We start from the raw sequence: 22,342 nt of genomic DNA on the forward strand, positions 1-22,342 counted from the left end.
ACATCTCGCATTCACCCATATGCCCTAGTCGCATATGCCACAAGATAGTACCGTCTGATTCAGACTCCACCTAGGTGACTCTACCTGTAACTGTAGTCCCTATCAACTTGTATATGTTTCCTGCTACCTTTTGCCCTTTCATTACCATCAGATCTCCCTTACTAACCTTCAGCAACCCGCTCACTGATTTATAATTGCAACTAATATCATCCAGTGTAGCTAGTGAGATCAAGTTCTTCCTTATCTCTGGTATATATCTGACATCATATAAAGTTTTGATCACACCATCAAACATCTTGATTCTAACATTTCCTATGTCGATAACTTTGCATGACACATCATTTCCCATCAACACCAGAATCCACTGCCCTATAGGTGTCAAATCAATCCTTGTTTGGAGTCATATGAAATGAACATGCAGAGTCTAAAATTCATGCATCCGTCAGCTACTCCGAACTTGACATAACTAATAATATATCTCCATCATCGCTCTCTGAATTTCCTTCTTCAACTATGTTTGTAGACTTTGCCAAATTACCTTTATTTTCTGCAATATGTTTCTTTATCTCTGGACAATTTCTCTTGATATGCCCTTTGCTTCCACATTTGTAACACGTGATCACCTTCTTCCTTCTCGACTTAGAACGAGCCTTCTCGATTTGATCCTTGAGAAACTTCGTCACTTGTTTTCTTCCTTTGGTGAAAACCCAGCAACGCACATGTGATCTCCTCCAATTTGAGAGTTTTCTTACCCCACATCAAAGTTGTAACCAAATTCTCATACGTAGGAGATGAAGGTAAAGAATTCAACAACATCAGCGCCTTGTCCTCGTCTTCTATCTTCACATCAACACACTTCAGATCACTTACAATCTGATTGAATATGTTGATGTGCTGGCTCAGATCGATTCTTTTTGTCATCTTTAGCCCGAACAATTTCTGCTTGAGATACAGCTTGTTTGTTAATGACTTTGACATATACCGGCTTTCCAGCTTTTGCCAAACTGCCACCGGTGACTCCTCGTCTATGACATGGTACATCACATCATCTGTAAGACAAAGTTTGATTATTGCTACTACCTTCGCCTAAAATTCTTCCCAATCTGATCTCTCCATATTTTCCGATTTTCTTTCTCCTAGCGCCTTCACCATGCCTTGTTGCACTAACAAATCCTTGACTCTTCTCTGCCATAATCTGAAGTTTCTGGTTCTGTCAAACTTTACCATATCAAACTTCACAGAAATTATTCTTGACATGTTGAAGAAATCTGCCAAAACCTGTAGTTCTGATACCAATTGTTGCGCAAAGAAGGGGCAACACCTCTCAATCTCTAAAGAGAAAGAAGAGGAAGAGAGAAAGAGATCGAGCAGAGCGACAAGACAAAGACGCACAAAAGGAGATCAAACATGAGAAAGGAGAAGAAGAAGAGAAAGAAGAAGAGTTATAGTGGTTCAGCGACGTGGCTACTCCACAAAAACGGTCGAAGTTTTATTAGAATTCTCTCTACACAAGAGAATCACATCTAATTGTTCTTATAATTGTTGTTGTACAATAGGTTTACAATGATCCCTATAAATAATGCATAAACCCCAGACCTAGTAAAATCATAATAGAATTTTGTTATGAAAAATCGCAACAGAATTCTGTTATGAAAATCGTAACAGAGTTCTGTTATATAAAATCGTAATAGAATTTTATTACGAAAATCTTTAATAGATTTTTCTTCCATAGCATCCATCGCATTGACATTCACCCAAATATGATTCACCCATTAACAAAGAATGATAAAGTAGGAAAAAAATTAGATGATATATTTATAATTATTTAGACGTTGATGTAAATTTAATTTTAAATTAAATTAAATTTTAATAAAGTGTTAAAATAGAGATAATGATGTGTAAATTTTTATCTGTAATTTTTTTTCTTATTCTACTCAATGTTAATTTCTAATTAAATCTTTATGGGTATTAAAAAAAATATTATATAATTATTAAAGGTTATATCAGAAATGGCAATCCCATTCTTATTTACTTTGAAGGATTTGGCAATCCACACATTGGAAGGACTTATACTAATTGATATTGAAATGAAAATAGCATAAGTGTAATTTTTAGGTCATAGGAACCATAGCATTGTTTCATTTGCAAAATATCACAAGTGTATAGTTCGTAAAAATAGCATTCTTACAATGAAAGCTCACACTTCTAATATGTAAAACTATTGACTATTACATTGAATTATTCAATCTTACCTTGATCACCACATAAAATTTATCATAAATTTCATCCACTTTTTTAAAGTAAGAGTACCTCCATTTTTTCTTGAATAGTAGGGGGACAAACACACTCCATAATCCAACAATATATCCAAGTGCGCCGCCGAGCCAGATTGAAAATATTGGTGACAACATTGCATGCTCCTTGCTTATCACATTGATATTGTTTCCATGAAAACAACTCTTGTTTACCAACTTTCCACAAAGATAAGGATTGCCAATATAAATAGTTGCATCATCTAATGTTTGAAGTTGATATCCCGTGGGAATGTTTCCTGATAAGTTGTTATAAGACAAGTTTAAATGGTTCAAAGCATTTAATTCTGATAAGCCTTGAGGAATAACTCCTGATAAATTGTTGAAGGATAAATCTAGAGTTTCCAATGAACTCATTCCGCCAATACTATTTGGGATCTTGCCTCTGAAATAGTTTCTTGATAAATTCAAAGTTTGGAGTCTGGCAAGATATCCTAATTCTTTAGGAATCTCATTGGTCAAACTATTATTTGAAAGATCTATACTTTTTACAAGATAGAGAATAGACAAAAAGTCATATTGACTCCCTTTTATAACTAAAGTTATGACATCCCAGTAAGTCATGTCCACAAAATAGGTCATATGAAAAACTATTTTTCCAAGTTGTATTGGTGATGATGTGGAAATCATGGAGCTTAAATTTTCAAAGGTACTTGGTATTGGCCCGGATAAATTATTATTTGCAAGGTCAATAATTTGCAAATCCTTCAAATAGCAAAGTTTTGGATCAATATTGCCATCGAACATATTTGAGCGGAGTTGAAGAATGCGCAACTGCTGCCAGCTTTGTCCAATCCATGAAGGTATATTTCCAGAGATTTTATTGTTACCAAGATCAACAATCGCTAACTGTTTGCAATCTTGCAATGATGATGGGAGACCACCTTTTAAATTATTATTATTCAAGTGCAAGAATTGAAGTCTCATCAAGTTGCCCAGAGAGCTTGGAATTTCTCCAGAGAGCATATTGTTTCCCAAATGAATATATTTAAGAAATGAACCCTCCTGCCAACATTGAGGAATTTCTCCAGATATTTTGTTATTTGATAAGCCGAGGTATTCAAGTGTATGAGAATTACAGACATTGGATGGTATGCTTCCATTAATATGATTATGTGAGAGAAATATAACATTTAATTGAGGCATGAATAAGGTTGGTGGCAGTGGCCCTGAAAAAGCATTAAAAGATAGGTCTAGAAAATGTATGCTGGGTGGCAAATGATGAATTGGACCTTCAAGTAGATTTGAACCAAGACTTAGAGTGGATAGTTTATTCAAACTCTCCAAGGATGCAGGCAAAGTACCAGTAATTTTGTTGTTCGAGAGATCTAGATAAGTAATGTTGGAAAAAGAGTTCCAAACCCATTCAGGCAGGTTACCCTCAATACTTGTATCGCCCAACATAATCTCCGTGAGGGATTGTTGTGAACGGAGCCATGCAGGAAATTCAGGACCTAACTTACAATTACCTAAGCTAATGCTTAGTAACTGGAAAGGAGGGGTCCAAGTGTGTTTTACTGGTATAGTAAGGACGGGGTTTTCAATCAATGACAAGACCACTAGTTTAGTTAGGTTGGAAAGGTGGAGCTCAGTAACTTCACCCTTAAAGGAATTAAAAGAGAGGTCAAGAACATTTAGGTTGGACAATTTACCAATCTCAATTGGTATTGGTCCAGAAAGTGAACAATTCTTTAACTTCAGTGTGGACAAGCTTGATAAGTTCATAAGCCCATCAGGAAGGGGACCATGGAGCAAATTCCAGGAAAGATCAAGATATGTTAGGCTGATTAAGTTGCCAATTTCATTAGGCAATGCCCCTCGAATTCCAGAGTAATCAAGTTGAAGAGACGAGAGGCTCGTGAGATTAAACAACCAGTTGGGAAAAGAAGAGTTGAAGTTGTTCCGACCAAGATTAAGAGTCAGGAGAGAAGTGAGATTGAGATGGGAATTTAGAGGGAGGGGGGTAATATTACTAAGACTACAATTATATAGAATTAATTGTTGTAGGGAAGGTAACATGTTGATTGCTGATACCCAATTATGGGAGGCAGCGCTGAGATCCAAAAACGACATGTCCAGAAACTTCAAAGAAGAAAGGCCGGAGAGCCAGTCTAGGCTGTGGACAACAACTTTGGCAGAATTATAATATGGGCTGAGATAAAGAAGACGAAGATTAGTTAAGTTTCCAAGATGAGGAGGAATGGTTCCACTGTAGTTGGTGTAAGAAAGATCAAGATACCTCAGTGGGTGAAGAGAACCAACGAGTGGTGGAATTTGGGTGGCCTCAAAGTCATTGCCACTCAGATTTAAGCTTTGCAAATGCTTTAAAGACAATAATGAAGGATGCAGCAGCTCACCCCTCAATCTGTACCCCATCCAATTGGTTCCCTCATTTGGATTTCCAAGGTTGAGCTCGGCCACTCGTACGCTGCCCGTTCTGTTGTGGCAGACGACGCCAGTCCAAGCGCAGCAGTCTACTTGGGCACGCCACGAAGACAAGCGGGCTGAAGGATCTTTCATGGCGGCTTTGAAAAGCAAGAGAGCGTCCCTCTCCCTCTCCAAGCACCCCTTGCTGCTCATGAGTACTCTCGCTTCTACTCCAGATACCTCCATAAGAAAGAAGAAGGCCAGACTGATAATGAGCCAGACAGGAGGAAGATAGTAGCAGAAGTCATGTTGGGGGTGGTGCAGTGGCCATGACTCACGGAAACCGAGTCTGCTTCTACTCCAGGCCGTTGCCATGCTCTTGATTATTTTTTTGCAGTAGCCCGAAGGCAATAGCAATGACTATTTATCTTGAAGAATGAATGAATTAAGAGCCGATTTCCCTCCGCCGCCATTATTGCAACAATCTACAATTTTTCTTTATTTTGCTACAAAAGAATCATTTGTCGTGCTTGTTAGAATATTAAATGGATTTAAACGTCCTTAATTAGTATCATCAATAACATATTCAAATCGAAAAGCAAAAGCAAAATTGAATTTAATAGTCTACCTCCTACCATTACTATTCACACTTTCACGCACACTTAATACTCAGCGCTAGTTGTCTCCGTGGAAATTGGTCAAATAGATCCATCGTTTTCTTGTGTGAAAATTGCGATGCTTTTTCCTGGCCGCTCACGAGACGCCGACAATGATGCAGCTGAGGCGCGTAGTTGACGGCAGAGAGATTGACAAATTAAATAAGTTTGTTTACTAAGATTTTGGTACACTTTCACAAAATCTATTTTGGTACACTTTCAATGCTAATTTGGTATCATTTGAGCACTAAAATTTTTTCCAACTCCAATCAATGGACATCATTTGCTACACTAAAAGGAATATTCTTTAGAATATTCTATTTTTCCATCTTATAATTTATTATTCAACATATATATATTAATTTGTTAAATATTTTTATTACGATAATAATTACTATTAATTTTTATGATATTATATTTTTAGTTACAAGAAAATTAAAATTAGTATTTTTATAATTTTGTTATAAATAATTTAATAAACAAACTAATATTTAATATTTAAAGATTATACACAATCATAAACAATTTAGAATATTTTTTAAAAAATATTTTCACCAAACTAATAACACCTAAAAATATTTTAAATATAACTTGCTTATTAAAATATAAAATATTTTAAAATTCCATACTTGCACAAAATTGGTGCAAGTGAACAGTACAACACAATCTTGGTGCTGCACTGTTCACCTACACCAAAATGGTGCAGGTTTTGGGGTCTTCATTGGAGGAGACCTGGTGTCCCTTTTTACACCAAAATGGTGTAAAAGGGCACCAGTTGGAGTTGATCTAATGCGGCGATAAAGGGAGTTTGTCTAGCGCGGGTCATATGCTAAAATAGAGGTCAGTCAAATAACTAAAATTGAATGTAGAGAGAGGGGGATATTACTAAGACCACAATGATATAGAATTGATTGTTGTAGTGAAGGTAACATGTTGATTGCCTATACCCAATTATGGGAGGCAACGCTGAGATCCAAAAAGGACATGTCCAGATACATCAACGACGAAAGGCCGGAGAGCCAGTCTAGGCTGTACGATAATTTGTGTCGTTTCCTCTTTTAGCATATCTGCACAACCTCCATTAGCTTTATCTGCAGGAAGAAGAGGAAACATTAATTCATTATGTATCAATCCAAACTAATGCATTCCGTGCTTTATTTAGAACATTATTTAACAACAAAACTATTGATAATCTGTTGGATTTTTTTGGCCGTCCGCAATGAGTGATTCTTGATTTATCCTAGTGGCCGCTAGAAAAATTTTATGAGACCGACATTTGAATTTAACATGGTTTAGTAACTTTTAAGTTTCTACTCCACCTTCTTAGTGGATTCTCTAGATGAATTACACTACTATATTTCCTTCTTTCTGAAATAAGCTTTAGAGATAAAGAAACCTTTTTACAATAAGAATATTGGGCACAATAATATATAATGAAAGCATAGTTACATGGCTCCTTAAATAGAGTTAATTGGGACGATTTTAACGTTGAGAAAAAAATCATAGCACATTAGTACGAGGCCCAGACCCTTGCTAAAGGGTTTTCCGACTTTATTAACTGTAAGTTAGAATGTATTTTTACAGTACTAATGTTTATTATTTCCTTTACATATTATGATCACCTTTAGGTGTGGATGTGTGAGCATTTCCCTGCCATCAATCCACAAAAGCCGTATTTATTTACCAAGTTGTTGAGATGAACAAAGTGTGCTTCTCACGTTAGCAATGTCAAAAGGATGATATCAAATATGGATAGACATGATTCCAGCAGAGGCAGAGGCCTTTCTAGTATCAACAATTGTAAAACTAACTCAACAACCTTGGTTGCATCAACCTCACACTAGTCCCCTACTACATCACAGCATGGCCCCGAAAATTGCATATCATGTCAGGAAAAGGATCTTACAATCTCACAGAAGGAAAATAAATTGAAGATCTTGTTCAACGCATGGATGAGGTTAAAAGAGAATACTCCTTAATTAATCATCGCTGAGAAGGAAAAATAAAATCAATTGCCTCTTAATCGCATTGAAGAGGTTAAAAAAAGATATGGAGAGTGTCATATCTGAAAAAGATAATATCATAAATGAGCTCCAGTTGTTAATTGCTGACAAGGACTGTTTGATAACTTCTCAAGATTTGGTAACTGATTCAAATGATGGTGTAATAAGTCAACTACAAAAGGGTATAGACCAGTCTAAGTCACAAAAACTTGAGGGACCATCACCAACGCTCTGCTGGCCTACGAGTATTGCTAAAAAAAAGAAGGAGATGTGCTAAAAAAATGTGTCCTATCAGACTAAAGGTAAAAGGCAGAAGCTTGATGAGCAATTAGCTGTAGCTAAGTCAACGCAGTCTCTAGGTAGCGGTGGAACTGAAATGGATGGTGAGATGGGTGATCAAAAGCTTATTATTAGTGGCCATGATGTAACTAACAAAGCGACTATTGAATCCAAAGACAAAGACATTGCAAAAATGGATTTTGATCCAATTAAAGTTATCGAAGAGATTAAGAGAAAAATTTTCAAACAAGTCAATGAATATTTTGGCAAAAGGTTAGATCTAGTTATTTATGATTCAGTGAAGAGGATCACGAAGTTAAAGTGAGATAACTTTAACTACCATTATTGTTTTTGTTTTCCTAATATAATCTTTGGTTGCACTTTGATGCAAGACTGATTGCTTCTTCGTTGTTTTTTGTCTGGTGTAGATCGACAAAACAGCTTGTATGGTCGACAGATGTAGTGATATTATACATGAATTCATTATTAACTATATTCGAATGGAATATATTGACTGACGACAGGAAATGCATTGATGCTTACCTTACAGTATTAGCTGATGAGGGGAAGCGTAGTGATCATGCATACCACCCATCGATCTTCTGTACGCCTAACTTCCCTATAAGATGAGTTTCCTTTCCTTTTAACCATAAAACTTTCTTACATTCGAAAGCTCTAACTTTGATTTTTACATGGATTATGTACCCTATCATGCATGGGGAATGATGCATTTGTACATACGATTTGAACCAATATCAATAATGACTTCAAATACATATTCTGTCCAATGCATCACGAGCAAACTAAACACTATCACCTTGTTTGTAGTGTTTAATTTAGAAGAACATGAGATTATACATTATAATTTTGTTTATGAAAAACAAGTATACATGGAGTACTCTACTGGTTTAGTAAGTATTATTTTTTTTCTTTTACTACAACATATGTTTTCTAGTTGATGGCTTGTGTGTCTTTGATGGTTGTAGATTCAATAATTTTTAAGTATGGAGAAATCAGCTTATGAAAATAGGCACCCTACCCTCCATGTTATAATGCATGTTCACCTATTCATAGTCCAGGAAGTGTCTATTCCCAAATAAATTTCACCGTAAGTAATTATATGACTTTTTATAGTTAATCATCTTGACCTAATTCTTTGACTTCTTTCTTTAAAGATACGATTGTGCATTTTTGGTATTACAAGTCATTGAATCTCTCTACTATGGAATTACTATAAATTTCACACAAAAGCATATGAAGACTTACAGATTTTCAGTTGGGAATAAGATAATACATCACTCAGCTTTCAAGTTTCCATCATGACAAATCTCATCCAGTAATTTAATCTTGAATGTTGTTGTATCTTTTGGGGGATGATAGTACACATTACTGAATATGTTACATTAACATGTAAATAAATTTTTTCAATCTAATTTACAAGCTATTTTTGAATGTGTGAAGAAATATTCTCAATACCGCTTGCCAGCATCTTATAAGTCAATATATGGTGCGTAAATTTGGATATTAAGTGTGTTGAATCTACTTATATCATCCAAACCTAGTTCTGAGATAACAACTTGAATTTATGGTCACGTGCCAAGTGGCATGAACCTTGGAGCTGTTTTTCCAAAGCCAACTATAGCGTGGTGATGTTCTTGGAAAACTAGCTCCGCCAAGGCGCTATTCTTAGAAAACCAGCACCACTATCTCTGCAAATCTTTAAACCGTTTGGACTAGCATTGGGAAGATAGTTAAATAATAATTGAGGAAATCTTTAACCTGAATTTATGCATGAGACAATGGCATTGTTTTTCCAAAACCAGCTACAGGGTGGCGATGTTGATGGAAGATAGCTCCTTGTGGCGCTGTACTTGTAAAATCAGCATCACTATGTTAACAAAGCTTCGACCCATTTGGACTAGGATTGGGAAGATATCTAAAGAGTAATTAAGGATATATTCTGACTTGTGTAAGCCATACAAACCCATATAACTTGGAATGGGTCCGATCCAACCCCTTTAGGACCATCAATGGGTTTTGACTGAAACTCATTGATGGAGCTAAAGGCCTTGGAATTCTGAAATGCTGGTATTGATAGGAAGGGGTGAGCGTGTAGAATCTATTTATGCCCTCCAAACTTGGTTCTGAGACTCCAATCTGAATTTATGGTCATGTACCAAGTGGCACGGACCAAGACGCTATTTTTTCAAAACCAGCTATAGTGTGACATTGTTCTTGGAAAGCTAGCTTGGTTGTGGTGCTGTACTTGTAAAACCAACACCACTATATTAACAAAGCTTCAACTCGGTTGAACCATAATTAGGGAGAGATATAAACATAATTGAGGGCATATTCTGACTTATGTGAGCAATATGAACTCATATAACTTGGAATGGGTTAGATCTGACCCCTCTAGGTCCACAAATGGGTTTTGACCGAAATCCATTGATCGACCTAGAAGCTTTGGATTTCTAAAATCCTGATATTGATAGGAAGGGGTGAGGGTGTAGAATCTAAGTATGGCCTTCAAACCTAGTTCTAAGACTCCAACCTAAATTTATGGTCGTGTGTCAAGTGGCACACAACCATGGCGTTGTTTTTCCAAAACCAGCTACAGAGTGGCACTGGTCATGGAAAAACATCTCCCTCATTGCGCTATACTTATAAAATCAGCACCATTATATTAACAAAGTTTCAACCCATTTGGACCAACATTAGAAAGATATCTAAATAGTAATTGAGGTCATATCTGACTTGTGTGAGCCATATCAACCAAGGGAGTGGAGTCACAACCTCCATCCACCCAGGCCATAAATGATATGTATTACGATGTTGCCGATGGAAAGACAAAGAACTTCACCCTCTACGGCTTTGGCTCCCTGGCTAAAGTGGTCTATGATCGTCCTAGGGGTCGTCCTACTTCTGCTTCTTCTATTGAGGTGTAGTCGTTAAGATAAGAAAAATCAAGAACTGAGAGATTGATTGTCCATAGTGGAGTAAAGGATGGTCGATCGAGCGGCTAGAGATGATGTTATCATGACCGAGATGCGAGTAGTTATTGCTCAATATACCCAATCATTGTTAGGATGTATAATATAAGCCTAGCTTTTGTATGAACATCTATTTTGAAATATTTTGAAATGAGAATCATTTTGGTAAAATGTTTGCATTTTATATTTATATATATGTCAATGCAGTTGTCCATTTAATTTATATTATAGATAACATGGTGTGTGGTGTCACACAGAAGATTATGTTATTGGTTCCTTATAAATTATAAATAGTAGCTCACAACCAAGATGAATTGGGACAAACCATTGGAGCGGTTGTAGTGTAATTTGGTATTAGTCTGTCTTGACTATAAAATTACACTAGTACACTATGTGTGTATTGAGTAGGACCGTTTGAGGTTGTTCGATTTGTACTGACTACCTAAAAGAACAGAACCTCTATTATTATAGATGTGCGCCTTCTTAATCCCTATATAATAACAAGCACGTATAATTAGTATTTATTTCTTTAACTTATCAATGGGTGAGATTTATTCGTTAAATCAATAGGCCCAATGAGTTGGGAAATAGTACTATTTATATAGTGTGTTGTTAATTATAGAAGGAACATGTGTCCTAATTATTTAAGTTGATGATGTCCCCTTGTGGAGCTCATAAGGATTATCATGTAAACCCTGCAGGTGGACTTAGTCCGGCATGATAACAAAGTTGAGTGGTACTACTCTTGGAATTAGATGTTAATTAATTGAGTTGTCAGTAACATATTTAATTAAACATAGGGAGATTAACGCACTCATGATAAGAAGGAACCCATATTGTAATATGGGATTGGTGCGGTAGTTCAATAATAACTCTTTAGTGGTATGGATTATTATTGATGGACTTGAGTTGAGTGTTCGGGCCGAACATAGGACGCCCAAGCCCATCAAGAGGCCTAAACCAATTCCTCCTCTAGGTCCCTGTTGTAGCCTCTATATAAAGTCTCGCATCCACCCATCCAAGGAGTAGTTGTTGTGGTTTTCGGCGCCACCTTCTCCTCCTAGGGCCGGTGCCACCTCCATCCCTTGCTAGCACCAGCGGCACCACCTCCATCCCTCGCTAGGGCCGGCGGCACCACCTCTTCCTTGCTAGGGTCGGCGCCTCCTCTTCCTTGCTAGGGGTCGACGCCACTTGCCTAGATTCCTTGGTGAGCAACGGCTTGGAGATGAGGAAGAAGCGGAGAAGGAAGAAGAGGAGAAGGCGCCCCATCCTAGGTCTTCTCTTAGTGGCCGGCGGTTTGGAGAAAAGAAGGGAAGGGTATTTGTTGTCTTGGTAGAACGTCGCCCACATGACGTACAAGAAGAGGAAGAGGAATACAGCAGAAGATCAAGAGTCTTTTAGCTACAAAAGAAAGGTACAACTAGTTCTTTGATTCTACTACGTAATTAGTTTAGTTTTCTTTGTATCGATTTTGGATACCAACATAAGAGGCCAGCGATCTTGTACTTCAATCAAGGTGTGCTTTGATCCGTCAAGAACTTGCTTGATTGATCAAACACATGTCTGATCGAACATGCGAGTTGTTAGGAAAAGTTCTGTACTTGTACAATTTTTGTACAGGGAAATTGAAACAGAACTAAATTCCAACGCCTTCAAGTGATATCAGAGCAAGTTTTCTGGCTCTGTGTGACTGGTTTTCGGTTAAATTATGCACTGCTCATATATAAGCTTCGGCATATACCTTATTTACATCCATTAATTTAGATTGTTTTAATAGCTAAATCTATGTCCAACTTTCTTCTCTTATGATCTTTCTAGGATTGATTTATTACAATACAAATAATTAAAATCTTAAATTTGAGGCACCGTTCTAGGGTTAAGACATACAAGGCCTAATCCACGTCTTCGCCAAGAATCCTTTACTTATGCTCTGCTGGTCACAACCAATCTCAGACACACTTAGTAATTTGTTTATTCAGTGTTCTAATACAAAGCAAACAAATTTGAGGTAGAAACGTTATTCATATTTGAAAATTACAATCTCCATCCTCATATTCAAATTATGTGTGTGTATTGCAAGAAATTTAAATATCCTCTTAAAAAATCAGAATTCTAGGTTTGTTGTATAGTCAATCGATTGGTGAGGTTGAAGATGACCAGCGAAAAAGAAGGATGCAGAGTTTATAGTAATCGATTGATAATGTTTTCTTGAGCGAATAGAATTATACAGAATCAATTGAGGCAATCAATATATTGACATCCAGTAATCAATTGACATCCGGCAATCGATTGAGACAATCGATTAAAAATATTTTCTCAAGCGAACGGAAGGATGTGGAATTGATTGAAACAATCAATTAACATCCAACAATCGATTGATGCAGTTCACCAATCAATTGGTTAGGCGAAAAAGAATCATTTTGTAGGTTTAAATGGTCGGATATCGCATGACAATCGATTGAGGATAAACTTAATCAATCGAGAGACATATTTCAACCCGAAATCAACCTTGTAAAAGGAGATTTAGTGGAGATTTGAAGCCATTGGTCCTTGAGGGTTTTGGAGAAAAGTGTTACTATATTTCTGGACCAATAAGAGACATTTCCAAACAATAATAGGTCAAAGAAAGCAAGGTTTTGATTGTAAAGTCATTTTCGATTTCATTTGTCTTTGCATTCTCATTTCTTATTGTATTCTTGTGCTCAAGTTTATAAGAGGCATCTACTTATCTAGAAAGTTTTCGAGGAGGAAATTCTTCGTGGAAGTGGTAAGCTAGGAGTAGACCCTCATCTCAAGGAGGCGAATACCAAGTAAGCCGAGATGTAGTGCATGTGACGTCCAAGTTGAGTCAAGATTTCCCATGCGCATTCAACGACGAGCACAAAGCGAACATGGGAAGTGATCGAACTTATTCACCTCTCCCCTCCCCCCCCCCTTCTATCTCCCACGAGTCCTAGCATGGCTAACTTTTCCCGTGAGGTCACTTCAACGCTCAAGTCAGCACTGAGTAGAGGAATAACATGTAGAGAAGAGGAAATGTGATGTCGGACTGGATATTGATTATCCTACAGGCTGACGAGATAGGAGACTTGAGGAGAAGACAAAAAAGAGAATCCAAAGAAAACAAAAAGAAAACCCACCATTTGCTAGATAAAAAATAAATTTTGTTAATAATTGAGGGATGCTTCCTCCTACAGTTAAACGGGTGTTTATATAGAGTCTAGATCCTAAGATTAAGAAAGGAAAAAAAAAATGGAATTAAATTATTCTTGTAGAGAAAGAAAATAGATCATTTTAGAACAGAAAATCTTTTTGAAGAAATTAAGATTAATAGAACAAGTTATTGATATAAATAAATTAGAACCCATAAAATCCAGAAATACCAAAATTATCTTAAATATCATAAAAATTATAATTACTAACAATAGTAATAAAAATTTTGAAGGATCGGACAAGGGACCAAATGGTGGCATTCGGGCCAGAAAGTTGGTGGTTACAAGGTTCCCTTAACAAATGTAAATTTTGAAAATTTTACATGTGTGAGATTCGACAAAGTTTGATTCTGAGTTTCGAGCCAAAAGTTATAGTCCTTCGAAGTTTGGATTGATTTTGCATCAAAAAGTAGATGAGAGTTTACTCGAGAAGTGTCACCTCTGAGCGCGAGAAGAAAGTCATACCTCTTCCTAACCTTTTTCGGTCATTACATAGCTAGCAGAAAAACATCTCCGCGTAGGATGCCTCACATCCCCCACTCTCCTCACAAAGGTCGATTAAGAGTCACCACGCATTCTTTAGTAGCCAATTAGGGAACTAGATTTGATAGGCGTTATAGGTATCTCCACTCATAGACCACCATGTATTCCTCAGTAGGCGATTAAGAAATCAGACCTGACCACTATTAGGTGGAATCACCAAGTATATTGTCGGAGTCGAAGCCAAATGCTTAAATACGTTGGTGTTCAAAAATGACCATCTGTATACGTCCCTTGGTGCTCGGGACTGCAAATTCTTAGTACCCGAGTATGCTAAGCACGGGGTTGGGGCTCAGACATGTAAATTCGAAGACAACAGTTGGTGCTCAGGGTTGTCTGTATCTGAGAATTGAGTCGGGGTGCCTGGGAATGCTAAGTGTACCAAAGTGCTTTGGAATGTCGGTGTTCAACCATTAAATCTGGGTGCTTGGGGATGCCAGCATCCTAGAATTCTGTCGAGGTGTTGGGATGTCTGAGTAGGGGTGAACAGTTAACCCGTCAAACCGATCAATCCGTTCATACCGACCCAAATAGAATCGAAAAAAAAAATTCGCCGAATATGGGGCCGAATGTAGGATCTTGATATTGCAATATTTGATCTAGTAGGGTCGGATAATTTTTTATCCCAATAATCGAACCAACCCGATCCACGATTATCCCGACTTATAGCAACTACTGTCAATAAACTGTTACACGTTGTAGTAGTTACTGCCGATAAGCTGTTACAACGTGTAATGAGTAATGTCTATTATCATTTTAAAATATTTTATATATTTTATATTTATATTTATATTTTGTATTTCATTGGATATAGGGTCGGATATCCAAATAACTGATAACTCGTCGGATATCTGATACATAAGAACCGTCCGATATAGGGTCGGATGTAGATCCTGATATTGCATTATATGATCTAATAGGGTCGGATAATTTTTTACTCCAATAACCGAACTAATTCGATCTATGATTACCCTTATATCTGAGCATTGAGTTGGGGTTCTAAGGGATGTTTGTATCTGAGAATTGAGCCGGCATGCTCGGGAATGCTAAATCTACCAAAGTGCTCAAGGATGTCGGTGTTCAGGCATTGAGTCAAGGTGTTCGGGGATGTTAGTGTTTGAGAATTGAGTTGGGGGTGTTGGGGGATGCCGATGTCAAAGCCTTGAGTTGGGGAATAAGATCATGTTCGAGAGTTGAGTTTGGCTGCAGGTCGAGAAATGACACCAGCCACTTGGAAATAACCCAGGTTCATCATTAGTAATTATATATCATTTACAATACTATTAATTAATTATATAAGATATAATTTAATTAATACGGTATTCATAATATATTTTATATGGTTTATTAAATTTTTTTTAAAAAAACTTAAAAATTGACAATCAGTTAGTTCGCTTCATTTTTTTTTTTAGCTCATATAGATTTTTTGTGTTTCTACTGTTAATTTTACCTCTTTACACATATCATACTTTTTTTAGTAAAAAAATAAACCGATTAATTAGTTTGGTGAATATGTACTTTTTTTTAATAATGAGAAGGTTATGGGGTAAGTATCTTTACATAGTTCTTAGTTTAATCTTTTACATGAAAGTTTACAAAATTAGCTTTCAACAAAAGAATGCTACAGAATTAGGAAAAAAAAATAGATGATATATTTATAATTATTTAGACGTTGATGTAAATTTAATTTGAAATATAATAAAGTGTTAAAATAAAGATAATGATGTGTAAATTTTTATCTATAATTTTATTCTCACTCAATGTTAATTTCTAGTTAAATCTTTTTGGTATTAAAAACATTATATAATTACTAAAAGTTATATAAAAAATTGTTAATAACATAAAATGCATTATATTTTTAAGAAAATAACTACTTAATTCAGTAAAAGAAGGGATTAGGAGTTAAAATTTGTTTAGGATTTAGGGTAAATAAGAAAAAAAATATGCAAAGCATTAAAGAATTGTTATAAAGTGTTTCTAACATTTTAAAGAAATTTGGAGCTTATCAATTAATAAATGGAGCTTTTAGTTATTTACTTATTAATAAAAAAATATTTTTTAAAAAAAATCTTAGAAAATATTTTATATTAATCATACCTTATAAATATTTGTGAAAAGTAATTAAAAATAAAAATGTAATTCTTGAAAGAGATATTGAAATTTAAAAAAAATTGAATTAATAAAATAATTTGGCGTTTTTAAAAATTTTCAAAAACTTTTAAAATTGTTAACCTCTCATTACTTTTAAGGATTTAGTATCAATCTCATTCTTATCTACTTTGAAGGATTTGACAACCCACACATTGAGAGGACTTATACTAATTGATATTGAAATGAAAACAGCATAAGTGCATTGTTTAGGTAATAGTTTACATTGACAGCACAACCATAGCATTGTTTCATTTGCAAAATGTCTCGAGTATATAGTTCCTGAAAAATACCATGCTTACAATGAAAGTTAACACACTTCTAATATGAGAAACTATAAAATACGTGAAAGCTCACACTTCTAATATGAAAAAATTATTGACTGTTACATTGAATTATTCACTCCTCTATTCAATCTTACCTTGATGGTCACATAAAATTTATCATAAATTTCATCAACCTTTTTAAAGTAAGAGTACCTCCATTTTTTCTTGAATAGTAGGGGGACAAACACACTCCACAATCCAACAATATATCCAAGTGCGCCGCCGAGCCAGATCGAAAACATTGGTGACAATATTGCATGCTCCTTGCTTGTCACATTGATATTGTTTCCATGAAAACAACTCTTGTTTACTAAGTCTCCACAAAGATAAGGATTGCCAATATAAATAGTTGCATCATCTAATGTTTGAAGCTAGTATCCCATGGGAATGTTTCCTGATAAGTTATTGTAAAACAAGTTCAAGTGGTTCAAAGCATTTAATTCTGATAAGTCTTGAGGAATAACTCCTGATAAATTGTTGAAGGATAAATCTAGAGTTTCCAATAAACTCATTCCACCAATACTATCTGGGATCTTGCCTGTGAAGTAGTTTCTTGATAAATTCAACGTTTAGAGTCTAGCAAGATATCCTAATTCTTTAGGAATCTCATAGGTCAAACTATTATTTGAAAGGTCTATACTCTTTACAAGATAGAGAATAGATGAAAAGTCATATTGGTTCCCTTTTATAACTAAAGTTATGGCATCCTAAGTCCTGTCTACAAAATAGATCATATGAAAAACCATTTTTCCAAGTTGTATTGGTGATGATGCGGAAATCACATAGCTTAAATTTTCAAAGGTACTTGGTATTGGCCCGGATAAATTATTATTTGCAAGGTCAATAATTTGCAAATCCTTCAAATAGCCAAGTTTTGGATCAATATTGCCATCGAACATATTTGAACGGAGTTGAAGAATGCGCAACTGCTGCCAGCTTTGTCCAATCCATGAAGGTATATTTCCAGAGATTTTATTGTTACCAAGATCAACAATCGCTAACTGTTTGCAATCTTGCAATGATGATGGGAGATCACCTTTTAAATTATTATTATTCAAGTGCAAGAATTGAAGTCTCGTCAAGTTGCCCAGAGAGCTTGGAATTTCTCCAGAGAGCATATTGTTTCCCAAATGAATATATTTAAGAAATGAACCCTCCTGCCAACATTGAGGAATTTCTCCAGATATTTTGTTATTTGATAAGCCGAGGTATTCAAGTGTATGAGAATTACAGACATTGGATGGTATGCTTCCATTAATATGATTATGTGAGAGAAATATAACATTTAATTGAGGCATGAATAAGGTTGGTGGCAGTGGCCCTGAAAAAGCATTAAAAGATAGGTCTAGAAAATGTATGCTGGGTGGCAAATGATGAATTGGACCTTCAAGTAGATTTGAACCAAGACTTAGAGTGGATAGTTTATTCAAACTCTCTAAGGATGCCGGCAAAGTACCAGTAATTTTGTTGTTCGAGAGATCTAGAAAAGTAATGTTGGAAAAAGAGTTCCAAACCCATTCAGGCAAGTTACCCTCAATACTTGTATCGCACAACATAATCTCCGTGAGGGATTGTTGTGAACGGAGCCATGCAGGAAATTCAGGACCTAACTTACAATTACCTAAGCTAATGCTTAGTAACTGGAAAGGAGGGGTCCAAGTGTGTTTTACTGGTATAGTAAGGACGGGGTTTTCAATCAATGACAAGACCACTAGTTTAGTTAGGTTGGAAAGGTGGAGCTCAGTAACTTCACCCTTAAAGGAATTAAAAGAGAGGTCAAGAACATTTAGGTTGGACAATTTACCAATCTCAATTGGTATTGGTCCAGAAAGTGAACAATTCTTTAACTTCAGTGTGGACAAGCTTGATAAGTTCATAAGCCCATCAGGAAGGGGACCATGGAGCAAATTCCAGGAAAGATCAAGATATGTTAGGCTGATTAAGTTGCCAAGTTCATTAGGCAATGCCCCTCGAATTCCAGAGTAATCAAGTTGAAGAGACGAGAGGCTCGTGAGATTAAACAACCAGTTGGGAAAAGAAGAGTTGAAGTTGTTCCGACCAAGATTAAGAGTCAGGAGAGAAGTGAGATTGAGATGGGAATTTAGAGGGAGGGGGATAATATTACTAAGACTACAATCATATAGAATTAATTGTTGTAGGGAAGGTAACATGTTGATTGCTGATACCCAATTATGGGAGGCAGCGCTGAGATCCAAAAACGACATGTCCAGAAACTTCAAAGAAGAAAGGCCGGAGAGCCAGTCTAGGCTGTGGACAACAATTTTGGCAGAATTATAATATGGGCTGAGATAAAGAAGACGAAGATTAGTTAAGTTTCCAAGATGAGGAGGAATGGTTCCACTGTAGTTGGTGTAAGAAAGATCAAGATACCTCAGTGGGTGAAGAGAACCAACGAGTGTTGGAATTTGGGTGGCCTCAAAGTCATTGCCACTCAGATTTAAGCTTTGTAAATGCTTTAAAGACAATAATGAAGGATGCAGCAGCTCACCCCTCAATCTGTACCCCCTCCAATTGGTTCCCTCATTTGGATTTCCAAGGTTGAGCTCGGCCACTCGTACGCTGCCCGTTCTGTTGTGGCAGACGACGCCAGTCCATGCGCAGCAGTCCATTTGGGCACGCCACGAAGACAAGCGGGCTGAAGGATCTTTGATGGCGGCTTTGAAAAGCAAGAGAGCGTCCCTCTCCCTCTCCAAGCACCCCTTGCTGCTCATGAGTACTCTCGTTTCTACTCCAGATACCTCCATGAGAAAGAAGAAGGCCAGACTGATAATGAGCCAGACAGGAGGAAGATAGTAGCAGAAGTATTGTTGGGGGTGGTGCAGTGGCCATGACTCGCGTAAACCGAGTCTGCTTCTACTCCAGGCCGTTGCCATGCTCTTAATTAATTTTTTGCAGTAGCCCGAAGGCAATAGCAATGACTATTTATCTTGAAGAATGGATGAATGAATGACTGAATGAAGAGCCGATTTCCCTCCGCCGCCATTATTGCAACAATCTACAATTTTTCTTTTTTTTTGCTACAAAAGAATCATTTGTCGTGCTTGTTAAAATATTAAATCGAGTTAAACGTGCTTAATTAGTATCATCAATAACATATTCAAATCGAAAAGCAAAAGCAAAATTGAATTTAATAGTCTACCTCCTACCATTACTATTCACACTTTCACGCACACTTAATAACCAGCGCTAGTTGTCTCCGTGGAAATTGGTCAAATAGATCCATCGTTTTCTTGTGTGAAAATTGCGATGCTTTTTCCTGGCCGGTCACGAGACGCCGACAATGATGCAGCTGAGGCGGGTCGTTGACGGCAGAGAGAGCGACAAATTAAATAAGTTTACTATTTGATGCGGCGATAAAGTGAGTCAGTCTAACACGGGTCAAATGCTAAAATAGAGGTCAGTCAAATAACTAAAATTGAATTTAGAGAGAGGGGGATATTACTAAGACCACAATGATATAGAATTGATTGTTGTAGTGAAGGTAACATGTTGATTGCCTACACCCAATTATGGGAGGCAACGCTGAGATCTAAAAAGGACATGTCCAGATACATCGACGACGAAAGGCCGGAGAAGAATACTGGGCACAATAATATAATTTGTGTCGTTTCCTCTTTTAGCACATCTGTCTTCAAACACAAACTCCATTAGCTTTATCTGCAGGAAGAAGAGGAAACATTAATTCATTATATATCAATCCAAACTAATGCATTCCATGCTTTATTTAGAGCATTATTTAACAACAAAACTATCGATAATCTTGTTGAAAATATAAACTAGATTAATTAAGTATTTAATATTATGTGCATGAATATTAGAGGTCTTTTGGAGGATTCATGAATAATTCTTTGGATGATACATGTATGTCATTTAATATTCGTGATGGCCTTGTGTCGGGTGCGGCGGGGGCGCTGGGGGTGAGCGATTTCGTCTTTTTTTACCACATGTATGTCATTTAATGTTGGTTCATGTATTTATTAGATACATCTTGGGTATACCCTATAAATACCCTATAGATTTAACAATTTAGAAATGAAAATAAAGAAGTAATTTCCTCTCATCTTGAGTGTTATAGTTTTTTGCTCTTCATTTTCTAACAAAGTGGTATCAGAGCCGCCATTTGTGTTTGGAGACAAAACTTGAAGGAAAATGTCGAATGGAACCCCATCTGTTGTTCCATCTCTCACCAAGAAAAATTATGATAATTGGTGCATAAGAATGAAGGCTTTGCTTGGATCATATGAAGCATGGGATCCTGTGGAGAATGGCGTTGATGAAAATGTGGCATCCACCAAGAAGAAGGACCAAAAGGCGTTTACCCTCATCCATCAAAGTTTGGATGAAAGATGTTCGAGAAAGTTGCTGCGGCAACTACTTCCAAGCAAGCATTGGAAACTCTTCAAGCTTCATTTAAAGGTGTTGATAAAGTGAAGAAGGTACGTCTCCAAACATTGAGAGGAGAGTTTGAATCTCTACGCATGAAGGATTCCGAATCCATTTCAGATTATTTCTCAAGAGTATTGGCTGTCACAAATCAATTGAAAAGATATGGAGATGATATGAAAGATGATTGAATTGTTGAGAAAATTTTGAGATCTTTGGATCCAAAATTTAATTATATCGTGGTTGCCATCGAAGAGTCTAAAGATCTAGACACCATGACCGTTGATAAACTTGCTGGATCTTTACAAGCACATGAAGAAAGATTGATAAAACCGGTTCAAGAATCAGTTGAACAAGCTTTGAAAGCAAAGTTATCATTGAAAGACACAAACCAAGGCACATCCCAAAGAGGTTGCGGACGTGGAGGATCTCGAGGGTAGGGCCAAGGTCGAGGTCGGGGTCATGGAAGAGGTGGACGAGGTGACAAAAACACCTCATATAATAATGAGAGGAGTCAAAACTTCAATCAAAGAATAAGTCGTGGAAGAGGTAGAAGTCGTGGAGGCCATCAAATGAAGTATGACAAATCTGAAGTTGAATGTTTTACTTGTCATCGTCTTGGCCAGTATTCTTGGGAATGTAGAAATAATATGGAGGAGACAAATAATTTTGCGGAGAGCAATGATGCAAAAGAAGATTTGGGCCCTACTTTGCTTCTAGCTTGCAAAAAATGATCAAGATGAGAATGAGAGTACATGGTATCTTGATTCCGGCGCAAGTAGCCACATTTGTGGAAGGAGAAATTTGTTCGTGGAACTTGATGAATCAACCGATGGAGATATAACTTTTGGCGACTCTTCGAAAGTTCAAGTGAAAGGAAAATGTACGATTTTGATTCGTTCAAAAGATGGGAGTCATCAATTAATTTCCAATGTGTTTTATGTGCCGGCCATGAAAAGTAACATTTTGAGTTTGAGCCAATTATTAGAAAAGAATTATGATATTCACCTAAAAGATAAATACTTGACGTTGAAAGATGATAGTGGAAGATTGCTTACTAAGGTGCCCATGACAAAGAACCGAATGTTTTTGCTAAATATTCAAA

At 36.5% G+C, this 22,342-nt stretch overlaps 2 protein-coding genes across 2 annotated transcripts; both read right to left on the reverse strand.

The window, feature by feature from the left end:
- Positions 1-639: 639 nt before the first annotated feature.
- LOC122004701 (receptor-like protein 46) lies at positions 640-5,054 on the reverse strand. The gene is made up of 2 exons (XM_042559547.1): positions 2,253-5,054; positions 640-939 (listed from the first exon to the last, which is right to left on the reverse strand). The coding sequence occupies exons 1-2, from the start codon at positions 5,052-5,054 to the stop codon at positions 640-642; spliced, it is 3,102 nt and encodes a 1,033-aa protein (XP_042415481.1).
- Positions 5,055-6,286: 1,232 nt separating this feature from the next.
- Positions 6,287-19,727, reverse strand: LOC122004702 (receptor-like protein EIX2). Its single transcript, XM_042559548.1, has 2 exons — positions 17,639-19,727; positions 6,287-6,426 (listed from the first exon to the last, which is right to left on the reverse strand). The coding sequence occupies exons 1-2, from the start codon at positions 19,725-19,727 to the stop codon at positions 6,287-6,289; spliced, it is 2,229 nt and encodes a 742-aa protein (XP_042415482.1).
- Positions 19,728-22,342: the final 2,615 nt, after the last annotated feature.

Source organism: Zingiber officinale, chromosome 7B (genome assembly GCF_018446385.1).
Source record: "Zingiber officinale cultivar Zhangliang chromosome 7B, Zo_v1.1, whole genome shotgun sequence".
NCBI lineage: Eukaryota > Viridiplantae > Streptophyta > Magnoliopsida > Zingiberales > Zingiberaceae > Zingiber > Zingiber officinale.

What these genes read in the sequence shown, in the direction of transcription:
- LOC122004702 (XM_042559548.1), bottom strand. Translation starts at nt 19,727, where the DNA reads ATGGCAACGGCCTGGAGTAGAAGCAGACTCGGTTTACGCGAGTCATGG. An exon ending in TTTATCCGGGCCAATACCAA is followed by an intron (nt 6,427 to 17,638) that starts GTACCTTTGAAA and finishes TTCTTCCTGCAG; the next exon opens with ATAAAGCTAATGGAGGTTGT.
- LOC122004701 (XM_042559547.1), bottom strand. Translation starts at nt 5,054, where the DNA reads ATGGCAACGGCCTGGAGTAGAAGCAGACTCGGTTTCCGTGAGTCATGG. An exon ending in AATTTTATGTGGTGATCAAG is followed by an intron (nt 940 to 2,252) that starts GTAAGATTGAAT and finishes TATCTCAAGCAG; the next exon opens with AAATTGTTCGGGCTAAAGAT.